We start from the raw sequence: 20,262 nt of genomic DNA, 5'->3' as shown, positions 1-20,262 counted from the left end.
TAGCTGCCTAATGCAAGTCTAGCCTCCCAGTGATTAAATAAAGACCCAAGTCCACTAGCCAATACAGTGTGGAGAACTCTCTGCTTTGAACAGCTCTCAGCTCTCAGCAGAGCTTAGTGAATATTGCAGTTGCCATGACCCCCATTACTAGTGCTACCTGACAATTATTGAGCACTTAATATGTGCCAGGCGTGTCACATGCCTTTTCTTTTTCAATCTTTGAGTAGCATCTATGCAATATGACTCTTAGGATCTCCATATTTGAGATAAGGACACTGAGGCTCAGAGAGGTTGACTTCCCCAAGATCACTCAGAAGATAAGTGACAGAAAGACATAACAGGAGTCTGTCTGAGGCCAAAGGCAGTGGCCCTTTCTTCCAGACTAAGTCACCACACCAGGCACTTTCATGGCAATGAGCGTCCTCCCACAGGAGACTGGAGACCCCGTGGTGTCTGCTCGGCCTAGGGCGGGACTTCTCAACCTCAGCATGATTGACATTTGGGGTCAGATAATTCTTTGTTGTGAGGGCTGTCCTGGAATCGCAGGATGTACAAGCAGCATCCTTAACTTCTAACCACTAGATGCCAGCAGCCTCTGCTCCAGGTGTGACAACCAAAAATGTCTCCAGACATTGCTAGATGTTCTCAGGGGGTTCAGTCACCCCACAGAGAACCACTGGTCTAGGGCTGCCTGGGTAGGAGGAAGAGTTGACACAAAGGCATCGTCCTGCATGCTTGAGATGGATGACTGCATTCAAACTCAAAACAATCTTCTGGGGTAGGCCTGGGGCTTCCCCCATTTTGCAGATGAAAGAACTGAGGCTTAAAGAAGAACTTGTCAGTGGCAGAGTTCAAGCTCTTAAGCATGCCATTTAAACTGCACTTTGAATCCCAGATGGAGGGATGCGGGCACTAGAAGAGCCCCTCAAGGAATGAGCGTCCTTGCTTTACAGCAGGGACCCCAAGTCCACAAAGGGGCTACGGTAGGGCAATGTCACCCAGCTTGGCTTGGAGTCCGGGACTTCTGGATTCCAGGAATTTCTATGTTCTCTTTAATTTTCTTTCATCTGAGAACCACCAAATGGCTCTTGAGGATAAAGACCTTCCAGAGTTTCTTCCAAAGCCCCTCAGCCATGACAAGTACAAATAGAAAACTCTCTTCTGCTGTCCTGCTGTTTAGGGAGGGATGCCACCCGAAAGCAGTAATGCATCCTGTAGATACCCTAAAAACTTAGGGCTGTTGCCAAAGAACTTCACACTCTCAAGGACTTGGAGCCTGCAAAATCAATAGCAGGTTCAGCACAGAGAAAGTTTAGTGCTGACGGGAGCCCAAGCTCAGGGCAACTATCAGGCTGTTGGCTGAGCAAGGTTGCTCTCCATGTGCTGGAGCTAATGCAGGCACCTTTGGTCACTGGGGAAAAGCCAGGCCTGCTTGTTGCCCAAATGCATTATTTTTAGCTCTGCACTGGGATCCTTTAGCTAGAATCGTGCCTGGAGGTCAGACAGGCTGCACTGGAAATTCAATAGATGAACTTTCTCTAATGATGCTTTAAATCTCAGCATCCCCATCCTGTCCTGGGCAGTGCCTAGCAACCCATGGCTGCAGGAGTCCTGCGGAAGGCACATGCAGGGCTGAGGACCAGGGTCGGGGCACCCAGGGGGCACAGGGTGGGGTATTGTGTGTCAGTGTCATTAGGGTGAGGGGATGTACATAGGGTGCTGTCCAAATAGGAGGTACAGCCAGGTGCAGGCATTAATAATCATTATTTTCCTTGCTAACTGACTCCAGTGTCCCCTCCTTGAGGGCCACCCCATCCCCAGCAGCCCCCACCTAAGCCCCTCTCCAGCAGTGTCCTATTCATGTCGCCCATCATCTCCGTAAGATTCTCATGCATTTTCCTATTATCTGCTTCTCTCTATCACTAGCATGCTGCTTCCTTGAGGGCAGGGACCGCTTTTGTTCTACTTAATTGCTGTGTCCCCGATACCAGAATGGTACCTAGAAAATGGCCGGCACATCTGTGTTTAATAGATGGTCATGGGACCTGTGAAAAACACGGACTGGATATTGCTAAATCTATGACACCACACGAAGAAAACCACTGCCAGGTCATCTGTGCCATGTCATCAACTGCAAGCAAGACACAGCTTTATGTCAAAGATGTTTTAAAGCTTGGACCCCATAGATGAGATCCTCTATGATGGACACTTGGGCATTGCAAGTGCTTGTCCATATTGCATGTTTTTCTTCCTATTATTGTTCCTGGGGTTATTGTTGGGCAAGTCATGGCCCTTGGCCCTTCTCTAGGTGCTGCTCCTTCACCTCTTGAATGTGAATCAACAAAGAGGCCGACATCCAGGGTTCTCTCCCATTCAGATGTTATGACTCCTATTAACCTGCATATCGCAGACAAGACTCCTCAGCCCTTATCATTCTTTTACACCGCACACTGGCCTGGCTTCATGTTCCAAGTGCTCCAAGGCAGGGATATTCATGATGCATTGCAAGGTGAGAGAAGGAATAGGCAGAAATGCATAAGGATATGGCTCTATTTCTGTAAGACAAACCAGGACTGAAAAGCCCTTATACATGTGTGTTGAATTGTGTAGACACATGTGTGTGAGCGTGTATGTGTATGTATGTAGATTTGCCAATAAGACAGTTTGTGGTTAACAAAAACAGTATGTATGATATCTTATTCTTTAAAAATTATCTGTATATGTGGGTATATGTGTGTAAGAAATGATTACCAAAATGTTTACAATGATTCTCTAAGGGTGATGGGAGTAAAGGTAGTTCTTTCTTTCTTAGAGTTTTCTGGAGCAATTATTATTGTAGACAAATTTTATACATTACTTATATAATCAGAAAAAATACCCACCAAAGTATTTCAGGGTGATTAAAAAGCCTGCAAAAATAAATGAAACAAAATATGTATGTATATCGTCACTTGTATAGTTATCCTTGCTGGGAATGCAAATTTGAATCTAAATGAAGAAATACCAGGAAATCTTAAATGAGGAATATTTTATTTAAAAAGTTAAAAAAAAAAGGACTGTATTTCTCAAGAGTATTCTGTGCGTTAAAAGACAGGGCAATGCTAAGGACTTGCTTCAGCTTAAAGGAGACTAGAGTACGTGACAATTAAATGTGCATGTGAGCCTGGATTGGATCTTGTACTGCAGAAAAATATGCTCCTCCACAAGACACGGTTGGCCAACTGACAAAATTGGAAAACAGAATATGGATTAGATAATATATTGTATCAACATTAAATTAACTGAAGTTGATGACTGTGGGTATGTAAAAGAATATTCTTATTCTTAGGAAATATACACTGAAGTAGTTAGAGTTAAAAGGGCTTGATATATGTAACTTACTCTGAAGTGGTTCAGCAACAAATCTATCTATCTATCTATCTATATATCTATCTATCTATCTATCTATCTATCTATCTATCTATCTATCTATCTTCTATCTATCTAAATCTACAATCTATCTAATCTATCACTTATCTATCTAACCTATTACCTACCAATAATCTATTAATCACCTATCTTATCTATCTATCTCCCTTCCTCCATCTGTCCACCCACCCATCTATTCACATATCCACCTATCCATCCATCTATCCATCTACCTGCCTACCTGTCTATCTGTCTATCTAGAGGATGGGAAGAGAGAAAGAGAGAGAGAGACTGAAACTGTGAAAAAGCAAATGGGTAAATATTGACAACAGTAGAACCTCAGTAAAGGGTATATAGTATACTTTGTCCAGTCACTGCAACCTTTGAGATAAGTTTGAAATTCCAAATAAAAAGTAAAATGCTAAGCAAAATTTGAATGTACAGAGACTATATAGCCTAATGGTCAAGAGCTTTTGGCCTTCTAGTTAGAATCCCTTCTCTGCCATGTACAAGTTGCATGACCTCAGGCAGGTGGCCTCCATTTGCTGAGCCTCAGTTTTTTTCTACTATAAGACAGAATTAATAATAGCGATAATGCAGATGTTATGAGTAGTAAATGAGTTGGTATGCAAAATAAAGTCTCGCATGTTTACCTCTTCTGTTTGGCTGTGAGTCCTGAGAGGTTCACTTTCTTCATCTGCTTTTTCCTTACCAAAATCACAGAACCTTAAATGTGGTAGTTGGTTAATAAATGTTGGCTGAATGAAACTGAGGAGGAAAAGAGGCAGAAAGAAAACAAAGAAGGAAAGAATGAAGGAAAGAAAAAGGAAAAGCGAGAAAGCAAAATCATAAAACCCAAGTCCTCCTGCTGAATCTCAGCCTCCACATTTACACATTGGGTACTGTCCCATCTACACACATTCAAGTGCTTACACGGACCAAGCAGATAATGGAAGTGGACCAAATATAAGGCAACTGTGATAAATCAGAAGGTTCCGGTGGGAGCTAAGCTCTGAGGATGCAAATGCATTAGAATGATACAATGGACTTTGGGGGCTTGGGGGGAATTTTGGGGGCAGGGGGCGGGAGGCAAGGGATAAAAGACTACAAATATGGTGCAGTGTATACTGCTCGGGTGATGGTTGCACCAAAAATCTCACAAATCACCATTAAAGAACTTACTCATGTAACCAAATACCACCTGTACCCCAATAACTTACGGAAAAATGAAAAAATAAATAAAGGGCACCCCACAGTGTTGCCAGGTGAGCACACTGTAGCTCTGCCAGATCTGCTGGATTTTCCCAATAAGCCGGAGGGGAAACCCTCAGATATGACTCGTGAGAATGCAAAATGGTATAGCCACTTTGGAAAAAAGTTTGGCAGTTTCTCAAACATTAAATGTAAGGTTACCATATGACCAAGCCATTCTACTCCTCTGTATCTACTCAAGAGGAATGAAAATGTATGTCCACACAAAGGCGTGAATGTGAATATTCATTGCAGCATGATTCATAAATGGATGAAACATCTGAAAAGTGGAAACAACCCAACTGAGTGAATGGATGAACACAATATGGTATATCCATACAGTGGAATACTATTCCGCAATAAAAGAAACAAACTACTGCTCCATGCTACCATGTAGATGAGCTTCGAAAACAATGCTAAGTGGAAAAAGTAGACACAAAAGACCATGTATTGTATGATGCCATTCATGGGAAATGCCCACAGCAGGCAAATCTATAGAGACAGAAACCAGCTTAGTGACTGCCAGGGGCCAGGGATGGGAATGGGGATTAACTGTGACAAAAATGTTATAAAATCGGATCATGGTGATGGTTGCCAAACTTAGCATAATTTACTAAAAATCACTGAATTGTACATTTGAAGTGAGTTGCATCCAATTCTTATATTTTTAAGCAACACTGTGCATATCACACAAATATACTTGGAAGCCTCCAGTCTTAATCCCTGATCTACCTAATCAGAGGATTACATGAGATGACCAGAGTTGACTCTGCATTATTAAGCCCTTACTATATGCTGGCTACTAGGTCATGTTCTCTGTTGCATTTATAAAACTGATTAATCCTCATGCTGACCTTTTGAATTAGGAACTATGCTTATCCTCACTTTACTAAGAAGGAGACTGAGTACTGGAGGGAACGCTGTATGATTCACTCAAGGCTGCACAGCTTGAATGTGGCAAAGCCATCAGGAATTCTTTGGGAGACATTCTCCATGATATGCTTGCATTTCAGCACATTGTACAAACAGAGCATAGACTATTTTTGTTCTGAAAGGTCTTTTCAAAGGTGTTTTATATAGTGAACAGTCTTGGAAGACAGACAATACCTTCTTCTGGAGCAAAGGGCAGACACGCTTCAGGCCCAGTATGATAAAGGCATTGTCTCTTTGGGGAGGTCAGGCAGGCTTCCTGCCTGTCTTAAGTCAGGTTGGCCTGCTTTAACAGAATACCGTAAGTCAGGTGGCTTAAACAACACACATTTATTTCTCACAGTTCCGAAGACCGGGAAGTCTGAGATCAGGATGCCAGAATTGTTGGGTTCTGCTGAGAGCCCTCCTGGCTTGCGGACTGCTGCCTTCTTGCTATATCCTCACATAGTAGAGAGACAGCAAGCTCTGGTCTCTTTTCCTCTTATAAGAGTACTACTGCCATCGTGGGGCTCCACCCTCATTGAAGCCTAATTACCTCCTGAAGGCCCTACCTCTAATACCATTGCATTGGGTGTTAAGGGCTTCCACATATGAATTCAGGGTGGGACACAAACATACAGCCCATGATAAAAGATGCACATTCTCGAAGGCCAGGATTCCTCTCCTGAAACCCGATCCACTACATGTGCAAGTGTCACTGGCCTCTTCTGCATAAGCCGGTGGGAACTGAAGCCCAGGCAACTGGTGCAGAAAGATGCTGATACAGTGACTGTCATTTGTCTCTGACCTCGGGGTCTTGTATCTTCTGCCAGCATCCACAAAACTGTGACAGTTTGATTTGCCAGTTTACACTAGGGTGCAATCTCAGAGCCTTCAGAATTCTTGACAGAACTCTGAACTGCCTAAATCCAAAACCTCATGGGCCTGCCGCAGACTAGGCACTGATTAAATGTCAATTCCCTCCCCGTCTTCTCTCCATGGCATTCTGAGCTGTACCCAACTAGCACTGCAAATATCATTGATCTCATCAGACCCAAGGCCACAGCCAAGCCTGGGTCCTATGGACTGTGCTCATGTACACTGAGCCTGCCTGCTCTAATGTCCTCACCCAGTTTCTGCTGACTCAAGATTTCACATTGCTTTGTCAACAGCCAGGGGTATCAACTCTGGATTCATTTCAGGAGGCGATTTTCTGTTTGAATACATTTATTTCCCTAAAGATACTGATTATAATTCCTGGAGATATTAGTAATGGACTTCCTGTCAAAATTGTCTTAAGAGTAGTTAAGGATTGCTATGTATACAGCTGTGATAAATTTTGGGTTGCTTCCCTCTTGGTTTTTGTAGGCTGAAAGATAGGTTCTTTACCTCTAGAAAAGTTATCAGTACTGGAGGTGTCTTATCAACACGTTACATTCATCAAGGGTTCTGGCTTTTAGGGGGCTTGCAAATCAGTGCCAAAGGCCAGTGACCAACAAGGACCTGTGCTGTCCACTGTGGGAGCCACAAGCCACACATGGCTATGAAGCACTGGAAATGGGGCTAGTTTTGATTTCAGTGTGCTGTTAGTATAAAACACACACTAGATTTCAAAGACTTAGTGTAAAAAAAAGTAAAATATTTCATTATTAATGTTTATATAGATTACATGTAGAAATGGTAAAGTTTTAATATAATGGGTTAAACACAATGCATTATTACAATGAAATTCAACTTTTCTTAAAACTTTTTTTGAATGTGGCTATTAGAAAATTTAAAATTTCATCTGTGGCTCACATTGTGTTTCCATTGGACAGTTTGATTTAGAACTTCATCCCCCTTTTCCTCTTCCTCCCGTGGGCCTTGTGGTCTTTCTGTTAAAGCACTCTGTATTGAAGGCCACCACCAGGTCATATATCACTTCCGGGTAAATTAGGGAAAAAAGCCCTTTCTTGAGATACTACCTCCAACAGTCAGAAGAATCGTCATAGTAGATGGATGTTGCTGGAATGTTTACTGCCACCTACTGGAATGCTGTCATGGTTGAGTGTGGACATGGCTGTGTGATGGTGGCGCTGAGCCCAGTGGACAGTCTAGCATGGTGGTCTATTGCTTGTTCTGGGGGTGGGGTTTGCAGAGAAGTGTTTTTCCATGCCATTTATCCACCTCAACAGTTTGTAAACTTCTCTTCTACTCAGACATGGAGTTTTAAACACCAGAGAGAAGGCTGGTTGCTATCTGTCAGACTTGATTTGAGGGAAACAAAAAATCACTACCTGAATGCTTTTTTTGATATTTGTTTTTTCCTGGATGTGTTTCCAGGGATTACAGAAAAATACAGAGAGAGACAAAATGCTTCATTTCTGGCTTGGTAAAGCCCTCACATCGCCTTATTCTTTAAGCAAGCATTGTGGTGTAGCATCATGACTAATGATGGGAAACACCAGGAATTGCAGTTCTTCCTCCAAAAAACTTAAGACTCTAGAGCACACATTACTCTAGGCAAGCCGTTTCTGGGAAGAGCAAAATGCTGGATATTTTAGACTTTCTAAGCCATATGTTTTCTGTCAACTACTCAATTCTCCTGTGGTAGCCCCCAAAGCAGCTACAGGCAAAATGGAAGTGAATTTGAGTGGCTATGTCCCAATAAAACTTTATTTACAAAATAGGCAGTGACTAGGTTTGGCCCATGGCTCATGGTTTGCCAACCCCTACTCTTTAAGGGTGCTTTTAAACAGTTACCCCATCGACCAACCCACAGCACAAATGTATTTTGTTTTTTATTTTTTTGCCCATTAAAAAAAATTAGAATTTGCTGCTAACCTTGAAAAACAAGGTTGTTGCTTTTTTTAACCAGAAATCTAGATTTTCCGTTCTTTTGGAGACATAAAATACTGAAATCCCACTACCTCATGACCACAACTGGTTATAGCAATTTCCTTGCTGGGAAAGACAAAGAGCAGAATCTTGGCTGCTCTTCTAGAATAGGCAGAACCAATTTACCACTTCACTTATTGAAGTTACCTGCTTAGCTACAGTAGGCATTCAGAGTTTGACCCATAGTCCAAAGCACCACTGATGGTCTATCAAGGGATGAGTGGGTAAAGAGAATGTGGTGTATAAACACAATGGAAGACGGTTCAACCTTAAAAAAATAAAGAAATCCTATTATTTGTTAGAACGTGGACGAACCTACAGGACATCATGTTAAGTGAAGTAAGCCAGGCACAGAAAGACAAACACTGCATGATCTCACGTACATGTGGAATCTAGTGAAGTTGAACTGATAGGAGCAGAGATAGAATGGCAGTTACCAGGGGATGGGTAAGGGGACAGTTGTGCAGATATTGGTCAAAAGATACAAAATATCAGTTAGACAGGAGAAGGAATATGTTCAAGCAATTTTTTGGTATAATATGCTAAATTTAGTTACTAATAACATATATATATATACATATATTTTGAGATGGAGTCTCGCTCTGCCACCCAGGCTGGAGTGCAGTGGCACAATCTCGGCTCACTGCAACCTCTGCCTCATGGGTTCAAGTGATTCTCCTGCCTCAGCCTCCCAAGTACTGGGACTACAGGTGCGCACAACCATGCCCAGCTAATTTTTGTATTTTTAGTAGAGATGGGGTTTCACCACGTTGGCCAGGCTAGTCTAGAACTCCTGACTTCAGGTGATCCACCCACCTCAGCCTCCTAAAGTGTAATAATATATTCTTGAAAATTGCTATGAGAGTAGATTAAGTTCTCATCACATAAAAAAGATAAGTATGTGAGATGTGAGGTTATGCATATGTTAATTATTAGGTTGGTACAAAAGTAATTGTGGATTCTGCCATTTAAAAGTAATGGCAAGAACCATAATTACTTTTGCATTGGCCTAATAGCTCAATTTAGCCATTCCATAATGTATATGTATTTTAAAATAATATGTTGTGCATTATACAGGTATATGCACACACACAATTTTTAATTGTCAAATAAAGGAAGAAAGACAGGAATGAACCAAAAACCCTAACCAGGTTGGCATGATGCGAAAGCAAAGAGATGGCAATGGACACGGTTGAGTGGATCAGCTGGAAGTGTGTTGCACATAAGCCTCTGTATAGTTGAACCTCATGTATTTCAGTCTAAATGTCCCTAGCAAACAGGATGTCCAAGTGAAGTTCCCACCGGTTCCATCCAGCTGGCTGTGGAATGACTTACTTTGATAACGTCCTCGTCTGTGGACTTGCACTCCACCGACTCTGAGATGTCCATCACGGCACTGTTCTCCTCCACAGAGACCACCTTGATAGGCATGGCAACTGTCTTTCCTGTGAGTATGGCGGTGTTCAGAATTTCAGTGTCCTGCCAAAAAGAATCAAACACACTGGGTCAAGGGAGATATTCCATTATGTTGGGAACTGGACAATTCTAGGGGGAACCTCCCAGGGTAAACACCAGGCTGTCCTTGTTTGTACAAGACACACTGTACCATTTACATACTGTACTAGGACTTGGAATAAAGGGCTATTCTTTGGAACAATTTACCAAGAATGTTTAACAGTTTACTTTTAGTTTATTTATGATCATATTTCTAGTTTTCAACAACAATCAAAAAGTATTTATTCTTTTTCTTTATTGCAGAGACCAAGTAGAAGTAATACATCAGTTAGGTTTGGTTGTAAGCAACAGAAACTAACCCTGGGTACCTTGAGCAAGCACAGTAGGTTGAATAATGCTTTCCTCTCACCTCCTGCAAAAGATATCCATGCTCTAATCTCCGGGATCTGTGAATGTTACCTTACATGGTAAAAGGGACATTGCAATTGTGATTGAAGTAAGATCTTAAGATGGAAGAATTATCCTGGATTATCTAGGTGGATCCAGTCATCCGAAAGTCCCTACAAGAGGGAGCCATGAAGGTCAGAGGAAGAGGAGGAGATGTTGCAGTGGAGGCAGAGGTCAGGGTGATATGGCCATGAGCCAAGAGATGTGAACAGTCTCTAGAAGCAAGCTGGAGAAGGCAAGGAACAGATTTTCCCTGAAAGCTTCCAGAAGGAGTGCAGCCCTGCCAACATCTTAACTTTAGCCCCTTAAGACTCACTTCAGACTTCTGTCCTCCAGAAGTGTAGGATAATACATTTGTGTTAATTTGTCATCGCAGCATCGGGAAACTAACACAGATCCTTACGGGCTAGATCCTGGATTGCTCCCAGCAACAAAGGAAGAGCTGAAGAAGGTTTTGCAAAGTCCAGATCACCTTCAAGGATACTAAAAGCAGGAAATAATGGGCAGTGTCTCCCAAATAAGGTGGAATGAATGTCTTCAACCATTACTTTCTTTTTCTTTTTTACTTTATAAATAAGGGAAATTTATTGGCTCATGTACCTGAAATGCCTATAGCATGGGATATGATTGTGTCCAGAGAGCCAAACAATGTCTTATATGCTGTCAATTTTCTTGACATCTTTTTTCCCCCTTCATCTCCCCTTCCCTCATCTTCAACCATTCCTATTCTTTTTTTTTGATATGCGGTCTCACTATGTTGCCCAGGCTGGTCTTGAACTCCTGGCCTCAAGTGATCCTCCCACCTTGGCCTACCAAAGTGCTGGGAACATAGGCAAGTGTCACCATGCCCAGATAATTTTAATTTTTTACTTTTCTTGTAGAGACAGGATCTTGCTATGTTGTCCAGGCTGGTCTTGAACTCCTAGCTTCAAGCGATCCTCCTGCCTCAGTCTCCTGAAGTGCTGGGATTACAGGCATGGGCCGCCATGCTTGGCACCTTCATTTTTTAAAAAATGAAGACTAAAGCAAAGCAAAGTGCCTTCCTCTGTTGCTCCATGGGAGCCCATTCCATCACAGTCAATGGGGACTTTGATTTATCCTGCTCAGATGACTTCACGCAAAACGATTAGCATCACACCTCTCATGTATGTTGTGATCTGCCAGATGATGACGAAAATACCTTCTATTTGATTTTGTAGGATACTACCTGATGGCCTTTTTATAATTCTTTTCTTTATGGACAGATGAAAAAGAAAAAGGGCCTTGGCTTTGGGACATCTAATGATGCCAGTTTCTCACAAAGTCCCTTTCCAGAAACACTGCTCTGGTGTGAAGCAGGAGGTGGAAAAAGATTTTCTCCGTTCTTTCTCCAGGGAAGCAATTGACACAAAAATGACCTTTTGCATTAAACAAGAGCGCAGCTGAAAGAGTTATGAGTTTTAAGTAGAGCCTCGGCCTCTCTGTGATGCTTTTGCATCAGCCAGCAGTTACATCACCCTCGGCTGTGTCTTCTCCTGGGTCCGTGGGATTCCTGGAGCCGGGCTGCAATCCAGGCAGCTTGCACAATGTCTATTATGGAGGCTAAGAATACTTTAGAAATTCCCCAGGTCTATTTTCAGGTTCATTACAGGTAATGTGCTCGGAGTTCAGTCTTTACATTGTCTCTCTCAGAATGGTCTTTGGCTAATGGCTTCATTAAAGCAGGACATTCCCTCATGGATTGTGATTAGTTTTCTAACGGCTGTTGCAATTACACGCACACATGCGCACACACACACGTTCACACACTCTACCTAACACTCCCTGTCCCTAAATTGCACTCCACCAAAATTAAGATGGGTTGGACATATATGTATATGTGCATGTATATATATCTCTATCTCTATCTCTATCTATATCTGTATCTATATATATTTTGAGACGGAGTCTTGCTCTGTTGCCCAGGCTGGAGTGCAGTGGCGCGATCTCGGCTCACTGCAAGCTCCGCCTCCCGGGTTCACCCCATTCTCCTGCCTCAGCCTCCCGAGTAGCGGGGACTACAGGCACCGGCCACCACGCCCGGCTAATTTTTTGTATTTTTAGTAGAGACGGGGTTTCACCGTGTTAGCCAGGATGGTCTCGATCTCCTGACCTCGTGATCCACCTGCCTCGGACATACATATTTTTAACTGACCAATATCAATTTCAGGAGCAGAGAACTAATAGTCATAGAAATAACAAATGATAAAAGGAAACTTTGGCCTCCAGAATAAACTGGCTGTGACATGGAGGAAGTTCCCTGTATTTAAAACCACTCTTCTGACTGGTAGTTTGGTGTCTATGAAGTGGTGGGCCCTGGAGTCTGGACTCCTGGATTCCGCTTCTTGCTTTCCCATTAACTTCCTGTGCAATCCTGATCACATATCATATCTCTTGGAATCTTTCTTTTCTCATTTTACAAATTAGCGGGGGTTGGGCTATGTCATCTATCTTTTCGACTGTTGAATCCTAGACTGTCTTAGTTCATTCAGGCTGCTATAAGAAAATAGCATAGACTGGGTAGCTTCTAAACAGCAGAAATTTGTTTCTTACAGTTCTGGAGGCTGGGAAGTCCAAGTGCAAGATTCAGTGTTTCATGAAGGCAGAGAAAAAAATGTGTGTGTGCCTGTGTGTGTGAGTGCCTGCGTGTTTATGGGTACATGTGCCTGTGTGTATGTGTGTGCCTGTGTTTGTGTATGAGTGCCTGTGAATGTGTGTGCCTGTGAATGTGTGTGTGCCTGTGTGTGTGGGTGCCTGTGTGTTTATGGGTACATGTGCCTGTGTGTATGTGTGTGTGTGCCTGTGTGTTTATGGGTACATGTGCCTGTGTGTATGTGTGTGTGTGCCTGTGTTTGTGTATGAGTGCCTGTGTGTGTATGAGTGCCTGTGAATGTGTATGTGCCTGTGAATGTGTGTGTGTCTGTGTGTGTGAGTGCCTGTGTGAGTGCCTGTGTGTTTATGGGTACGTGTGCCTGTGTGTGTGTGTGTGCCTGTGTTTGTGTATGAGTGCCTGTGAATGTGTGTCTGCCTGCATGTGTATGTGTGTATGCCTGTGTGTTTATGGGTACATGTGCCTGGGTGTGTGTGTGTGTGCGCGCCTGTGTTTGGGTATGTGTGAGTGCCTGTGTGCATATGGGTACCCGTGCCTCTGTGTGTGTGTGCGCCTATGTTTCTGTGTGTGTGAGTGCCTACGTGTATGGCTACATGTGCCTGTGTGTGAGTGCCTGTATTTGTGTATGTGTGAGTGCCTGTGTCTGTGCACCTGTGTTTGTGTATGTGTGTCTGTGTGCACATGGGTACATGTGCCTATTTGTGTGCGTGTGCCTGTTTGTGTATGTGCGAGTGCCTATGTGTGTGCGAGCCTGTGTGTATAGGTATGAGTGTCTGTTTACATATGGGTGCATGTGCCTGTGTGCATGTGTGTGTGCCTGTGTGAGTGTCCGCGTGCATGCGTGTGTGCCTGTGTGAGTGTCCGCGTGCGTGCGTGTGGGTACATGTGCCTGTGTGCATGTGTGTGTGCCTGTGTGAGTGCCTGTGTGCATGTGTGTGTGCCTGTGTGAGTGCCTGTGTGCATGTGTGTGTGCCTGTGTGAGTGCCTGCGTGCATGCGTGTGTGCCTGTGTGAGTGTCCGCGTGCGTGCGTGTACATGTGCCTGTGTGCATGTGTGTGTGCCTGTGTGAGTGCCTGCGTGCATGTGTGTGCCTGTGTGAGTGCCTGCGTGCATGTGTGTGTGCCTGTGTGAGTGCCTGCGTGCGTGCGTGTGTGCCTGTGTGAGTGCCCGCGTGCATGCGTGTGTGCCTGTGTGAGTGCGTGCGTGCGTGTGGGTACATGTGCCTGTGTGCATGTGTGTGTGCCTGTGTGAGTGCCTGCGTGCATGCGTGTGTGCCTGTGTGAGTGTCCGCGTGCGTGCGTGTGGGTACATGTGCCTGTGTGCATGTGTGTGTGCCTGTGTGAGTGCCTGCGTGCATGCGTGTGTGCCTGTGTGAGTGTCCCCGTGCGTGCGTGTGGGTACATGTGCCTGTGTGCATGTGTGTGTGCCTGTGTGAGTGCCTGCGTGCATGTGTGTGCCTGTGTGAGTGCCTGCGTGCATGTGTGTGTGCCTGTGTGAGTGCCTGTGTGCATGTGTGTGTGCCTGTGTGAGTGCCTGTGTGCATGTGTGTGTGCCTGTGTGAGTGTCCGCGTGCATGCGTGTGTGCCTGTGTGAGTGTCCACGTGCGTGCGTGTGGGTACATGTGCCTGTGTGCATGTGTGTGTGCCTGTGTGAGTGCCTGCGTGCATGTGTGTGTGCCTGTGTGAGTGCCTGTGTGCATGTGTGTGTGCCTGTGTGCCTGCGTGCATGCGTGTGTGCCTGTGTGAGTGTCCGCATGCGTGCGTGTACATGTGCCTGTGTGCATGTGTGTGTGCCTGTGTGAGTGCCTGCGTGCATGTGTGTGCCTGTGTGAGTGCCTGCGTGCATGTGTGTGTGCCTGTGTGAGTGCCTGCGTGCGTGCGTGTGTGCCTGTGTGAGTGCCCGCGTGCATGCGTGTGTGCCTGTGTGAGTGTCCGCGTGCGTGCGTGTGGGTACATGTGCCTGTGTGCATGCGTGTGTGCCTGTGTGAGTGCCTGTGTGCATGCGTGTGTGCCTGTGTGAGTGTCCGCGTGCGTGCGTGTGGGTGCATGTGCCTGTGTGCATGCGTGTGTGCCTGTGTGAGTGCCTGCGTGCATGCGTGTGTGCCTGTGTGAGTGTCCGCGTGCGTGCGTGTGGGTACATGTGCCTGTGTGCATGTGTGTGTGCCTGTGTGAGTGCCTGCGTGCATGTGTGTGCCTGTGTGAGTGCCTGCGTGCATGTGTGTGTGCCTGTGTGAGTGCCTGCGTGCGTGCGTGTGTGCCTGTGTGAGTGCCCGCGTGCATGCGTGTGTGCCTGTGTGAGTGTCCGCGTGCGTGCGTGTGGGTACATGTGCCTGTGTGCATGCGTGTGTGCCTGTGTGAGTGCCTGCGTGCATGCGTGTGTGCCTGTGTGAGTGTCCGCGTGCGTGCGTGTGGGTACATGTGCCTGTGTGCATGCGTGTGTGCCTGTGTGAGTGCCTGCGTGCATGCGTGTGTGCCTGTGTGAGTGTCCGCATGCGTGCGTGTGGGTGCATGTGCCTGTGTGCATGCGTGTGTGCCTGTGTGAGTGCCTGCGTGCATGCGTGTGTGCCTGTGTGAGTGTCCGCGTGCGTGCGTGTGGGTGCATGTGCCTGTGTGCATGCGTGTGTGCCTGAGTGCCTGCGTGCATGCGTGTGTGCCTGTGTGAGTGTCCGCGTGCGTGCGTGTGGGTGCATGTGCCTGTGTGCATGCGTGTGTGCCTGTGTGAGTGCCTGCGTGCATGCGTGTGCCTGTGTGAGTGTCCGCGTGCGTGCGTGTGGGTGCATGTGCCTGTGTGCATGTGTGTGTGCCTGTGTGAGTGCCTGCGTGCATGCGTGTGTGCCTGTGTGAGTGTCCGCGTGCGTGCGTATGGGTGCATGTGCCTGTGTGCATGTGTGTGTGCCTGTGTGAGTGCCTGCGTGCATGCGTGTGTGCCTGTGTGAGTGTCCGCGTGCGTGCGTGTGGGTGCATGTGCCTGTATGTGTGTGTGCCTGTGTGAGTGTCCGCATGCGTGCGGGTCTGTGTGCCTGTGTGTGTGTGTGCCTGTGTGCGTGCGTGTGGGTGCTTGTGCCTGTATGTGTGTGTGCCTGTGTGAGTGCCTGCGTGCGTGCATGTGGGTGGGTGTGCCTGTATGTGGGTGCATGTGCCTGTATGTGTGTGTGCCTGTGTGAGTGCCTGCGTGCGTTCATGTGGGTGGGTGTGCCTGCATGTGGGTGCATGTGCCTGTATGTGTGTGTGCCTGTGTGAGTGCCTGCGTGCATGCGTGTGTGCCTGTGTGAGTGTCCGCATGCATGCGTGTGGGTGCATGTGCCTGTATGTGTGTGTGCCTGTGTGAGTGTCCGCATGCGTGCGGGTCTGTGTGCCTGTATGTGTGTGTGCCTGTGTGCGTGCGTGTGGGTGCTTGTGCCTGTATGTGTGTGTGCCTGTGTGAGTGCCTGCGTGCGTGCATGTGGGTGGGTGTGCCTGTATGTGGGTGCATGTGCCTGTATGTGTGTGTGCCTGTGTGAGTGCCTGCGTGCGTGCATGTGGGTGGGTGTGCCTGTATGTGGGTGCACGTGCCTGTATGTGTGAGTGCCTGTGTGTGCATGATATTGATGTGGCAGGCCTACAGAGTAGGCACTCGCACATATACAAACACAAGCACGCACACACACACACACACGCATACACGCAGGCACACGTACCTATACATAGAAGTAATTTCATGAAGTCATTCCAGAAGTAAATCCATGTTCCTTAACACGGAAGTGTTAAAAAGACTCGGAAGTGTGAATAGACTCAAATATGTTAGGGGAGTTTGGCCACAGAGATGGGGGATTTGTCCCAGGAATGGGTGTAAAACGCCCCACTTTGAATATCCCCCAAGGGTTCTCCTGCAGAGTAGAAATAGTGAGGAAATGTATTACATCCACACAACGGAAGACTATTCAGCCACAAAAAGGAATGCACGCATGCAACAACATGGATGGATCATGAACATGTTGTGTGAGGTGAAACAAGGCCAACACAAAGACCCCATATTACATGGTCCTACTCATGTGAAATGTCCACACCAGGCAAATCCACAGACAGAACGTGCATTAGTGGTGGTCAGGGGCTGCAGGGATGGGGAAGGGAAGTGACTGGTAATGGGTACGATATTTCCTTTTGTGGTGATGAACGTGTTTTGAAATTAGATAGGGATGATGGCTCATAACCTTGCAAATACTAAGAACCACTGACCTGTATATTTTAAAACAGTACATTTTATGGCATGAGAATTATATCTCTATAAAAAAGAAAGGAAAGAGTGTGGGATGGGGCTGGAGCCATGGAAAGGCCACATCAGGCTCAGATCCGGCTTTCGATTCTGGGCTCCCGCATGGCCTCAGACAAGCCAATGATCTATCTCTACCCACAGCTGACTGACCCTGGACATGGGACTAAGAACAGACACATTCGTGGCTCAGAGACCAGACATCTGCCTAGTAAAGCAACTTTGGGGATTTAAATTTCATGAGGGTCTGGAGAAAGGGTGAGCTTAATCTAAAATGTCCCAGAGAGCAGCAAACAACCTCTCTCAATCCATGTGGCTGGGAGTCAAGAAGAGGTAGTAGTTAATTAAAAGGAAAAAAAAAAGCCAAGTCACATTTGAGGAGCTCGTGGCATGTGCTAGGTGTTGCTACTATTCTCACCGCTACCCCAAACCCATGAAGTGGGTAGTTGTGTTATCCTTAGTCTATGGATGGGGAAACGGAGGCATGGAGCTGAGTGACTGACTTGTCTGGAGGCATAGCCCGTACATGATTCAGCCACATTTGAACGTCGAGCCCAGGGCAGGAGCATATGTTCTTGACCACAACTTCTCGGCAGGTCAAGAGCAAGGACCTGAGAGAGAATTGCCTTAAATCCTGGCTCTGCCCTTTTCTTGCTATTATTTAAATGCTCCAAACATCAGAATCCTTGACTGTGAACTCCCAGAATAATTAGGGTTGTTGTGAAGATTAAATCAGATAATGTTTATGGATTGCCTGTCAGGGTTTGGAACAAAGTCCAAGTTGACTCAAAGGTCAGCTATTAAACATAAATGTGAAGTGTCTCGTATAAGGCAATTGGTGGCTGGAGGGAGGCCAAATTCACCCACTTCAATCTCTCTTTCTCTCTGAAAATTGGGGCTGTGCAGGGGGAGGAATAGAAAATAAAATAAAAACAAGTCAAGCATATAGCAGACATCCAAACACATTTAAAACGTATTTATGTTAGCACTTTTTGTATTCTTTTCAGATTTTTTTTCTTTTACAAAAGAGACAAAACATGGCTGATAACTTTAAAATCTCCTCTGTCATTTTTCCAGTCCTGATCCTCAATTTCCCTCCCTAGAGGCAATCACTGTCAGGATTTGGCATGTATCTTTCCAGTTTGTGATTCTTATACTTTAACCAAATATCCATATTTATGTAAAGAAAATATGGTATTGTCTTTTGCTTTTATGTTTTACACAAAAGCACGTTTTACATAGTTTATGTAAATATATCATATTGTACTTTCATCAACTTGTGTTTTGTTTTTCAAAACACTCAACATTATGTTTTTATGATCTATCCCTGTTTGTATAGCTGGAGCATTTATTCCTATTTAGATCCATAATTAAATACTGATTGAATTCATTTGTCTCAAAACTGACTAAATTCCATTGTGTGCCTTTTCTATATTTTACTTTTCCATTCTCTTACCCATGGAAACTTACAGTGTTTCAAATTCTTTGCCTTGCAAATAACTGAATCCCTCCACATGCATATGTATCCAGGGTTTTTTTTTTTTAGCATCTTCTCATCCCAGAAGTGAAATTGCTGGGTTGAGAGGGTACACATTTTCCTCTTTGATCCTGCTATTTGGTGCTTCCAAGCAGTTGTCGTCATACACTCTGAGCAGCAGCATGTGAGGCCATCCTTCCCTGAGACCCTGGCAAACCCCCGTGATTACGTATCCCTTGGCCAGGTGATGGTTCCAGCTGGTCAACTAAACATTAACCTAGCTGTTGCTGTGATGGGATTTTGTAGATGTGACTAATGCTCATAATCAGCTGACTTTATTTATAAAGGAAGTTATCCTGCATAATCTGGGTGGGCCTGATCCAATTGGTTTGAAAGGCATTTAGAAGCAGAGCTGAGGCCTCCCTGAACAGGAAGAAATCTTGCCTGTGGACAGCACTTCAGTTTGTGCCCTAAAGATCCAGGCTGCCCTTCATGACAGTTTGTCCATGACACATAGCTATATCTGTCTATCTATCTAGCCTATCAATCATCTGTCTATCTATTTATGTGTCTATCATCTATCCAATCTATCTTCTGTCATCTATCTAATCTGTTATCTATCTAATCTGTCATCTATGTATTATCTATCTTACCTCTCGCTATCTAATCTGTCTTCTTTCTATCTCCATCTCCTATCTATCTATCTATCTATCTATCTATCTATCTATCTATCTATCTACCTACCTCCTCATCTTGTTTCTCTGGTGAAACCTGCTGTTTTACCAGCCTCTTTATTTTAGATATTTTGGTGGGTAGGGTACCATTTACTTCCCTATTACTGTAATTACCGTGCCTGGCTCATGGTGGCCGTGGAGGTTCAGGGCTTGTGGACTGCAGAGACCTGAGAGCCCTAAGGCCTGGCTTTGGGCCAGTCCACGATGCCAAGGTCGTGGGCACATGGGCAAATGGGGCTTGGCAAGCCGTTTTCTTCTTTGAGGAAGCTGATCCCCATCCTTGAACTATATGCTGGGAAAGTGACTGCATAAAGTGTCTGGGAACCACAAACAACAAGTGGGAATCCCATAGAGAAAGCAGGAATTAGCCTGCCTTACACTTTGCTATGAAAATTTGGCCCTTCTAAGTGGATCAAAGTGGACTTAAGGGGCGTTTCTAGCCGTGCAGGTTAAACTAGTTGGCCGCACATCTCAAAGAGACCCTGCAGGAACTCCCAGTGGTTGTGCCCAGACCTTACATTCTCATTCCCAAGTTTAGTTTCTGGGAAGAAACTTCTCCTACAGAACTGGCTATTTTAAAGCAAGTTATAAGTCATCCGATTTTTGAGCACCAGAATCAGAGAGGAAAGGGGTTCCTCAGCCCACCTGGACGAGGAGGAATGACTTGCCCAGGGCCACACAGCTGGACAGTGACACCATCTTGCTCTCATTTCTTTTATCCACCACACCTGCCACCTCTCTCAAGCGTGTTTTCTCTGAGGTGGAGCAGACCTTTGGTGTCGACAGCAGCATGCATTACGTGCCAGATTCTCTTTAAGCGCTTCGTG

General features: G+C 45.3%; 1 protein-coding gene across 1 annotated transcript in view; it reads right to left on the bottom strand.

The window, feature by feature from the left end:
• TMEM132C (transmembrane protein 132C) overlaps positions 1–20,262 on the bottom strand; it is a 438,903-nt gene that overhangs the window by 26,072 nt on the left and 392,569 nt on the right. The window contains exon 5 of the mRNA XM_034934833.4: positions 9,781–9,924. Within this exon, the coding sequence (XP_034790724.2) occupies positions 9,781–9,924 (144 nt within the window). The remainder of the gene's footprint in view (positions 1–9,780; positions 9,925–20,262) is intronic.

The sequence above is a fragment of the Pan paniscus genome, chromosome 10, assembly GCF_029289425.2.
Source record: "Pan paniscus chromosome 10, NHGRI_mPanPan1-v2.0_pri, whole genome shotgun sequence".
NCBI lineage: Eukaryota > Metazoa > Chordata > Mammalia > Primates > Hominidae > Pan > Pan paniscus.
The sequence above is the reverse complement of the archived record's forward strand: the minus strand, read 5'-3'. Positions and strand labels throughout refer to the sequence as shown.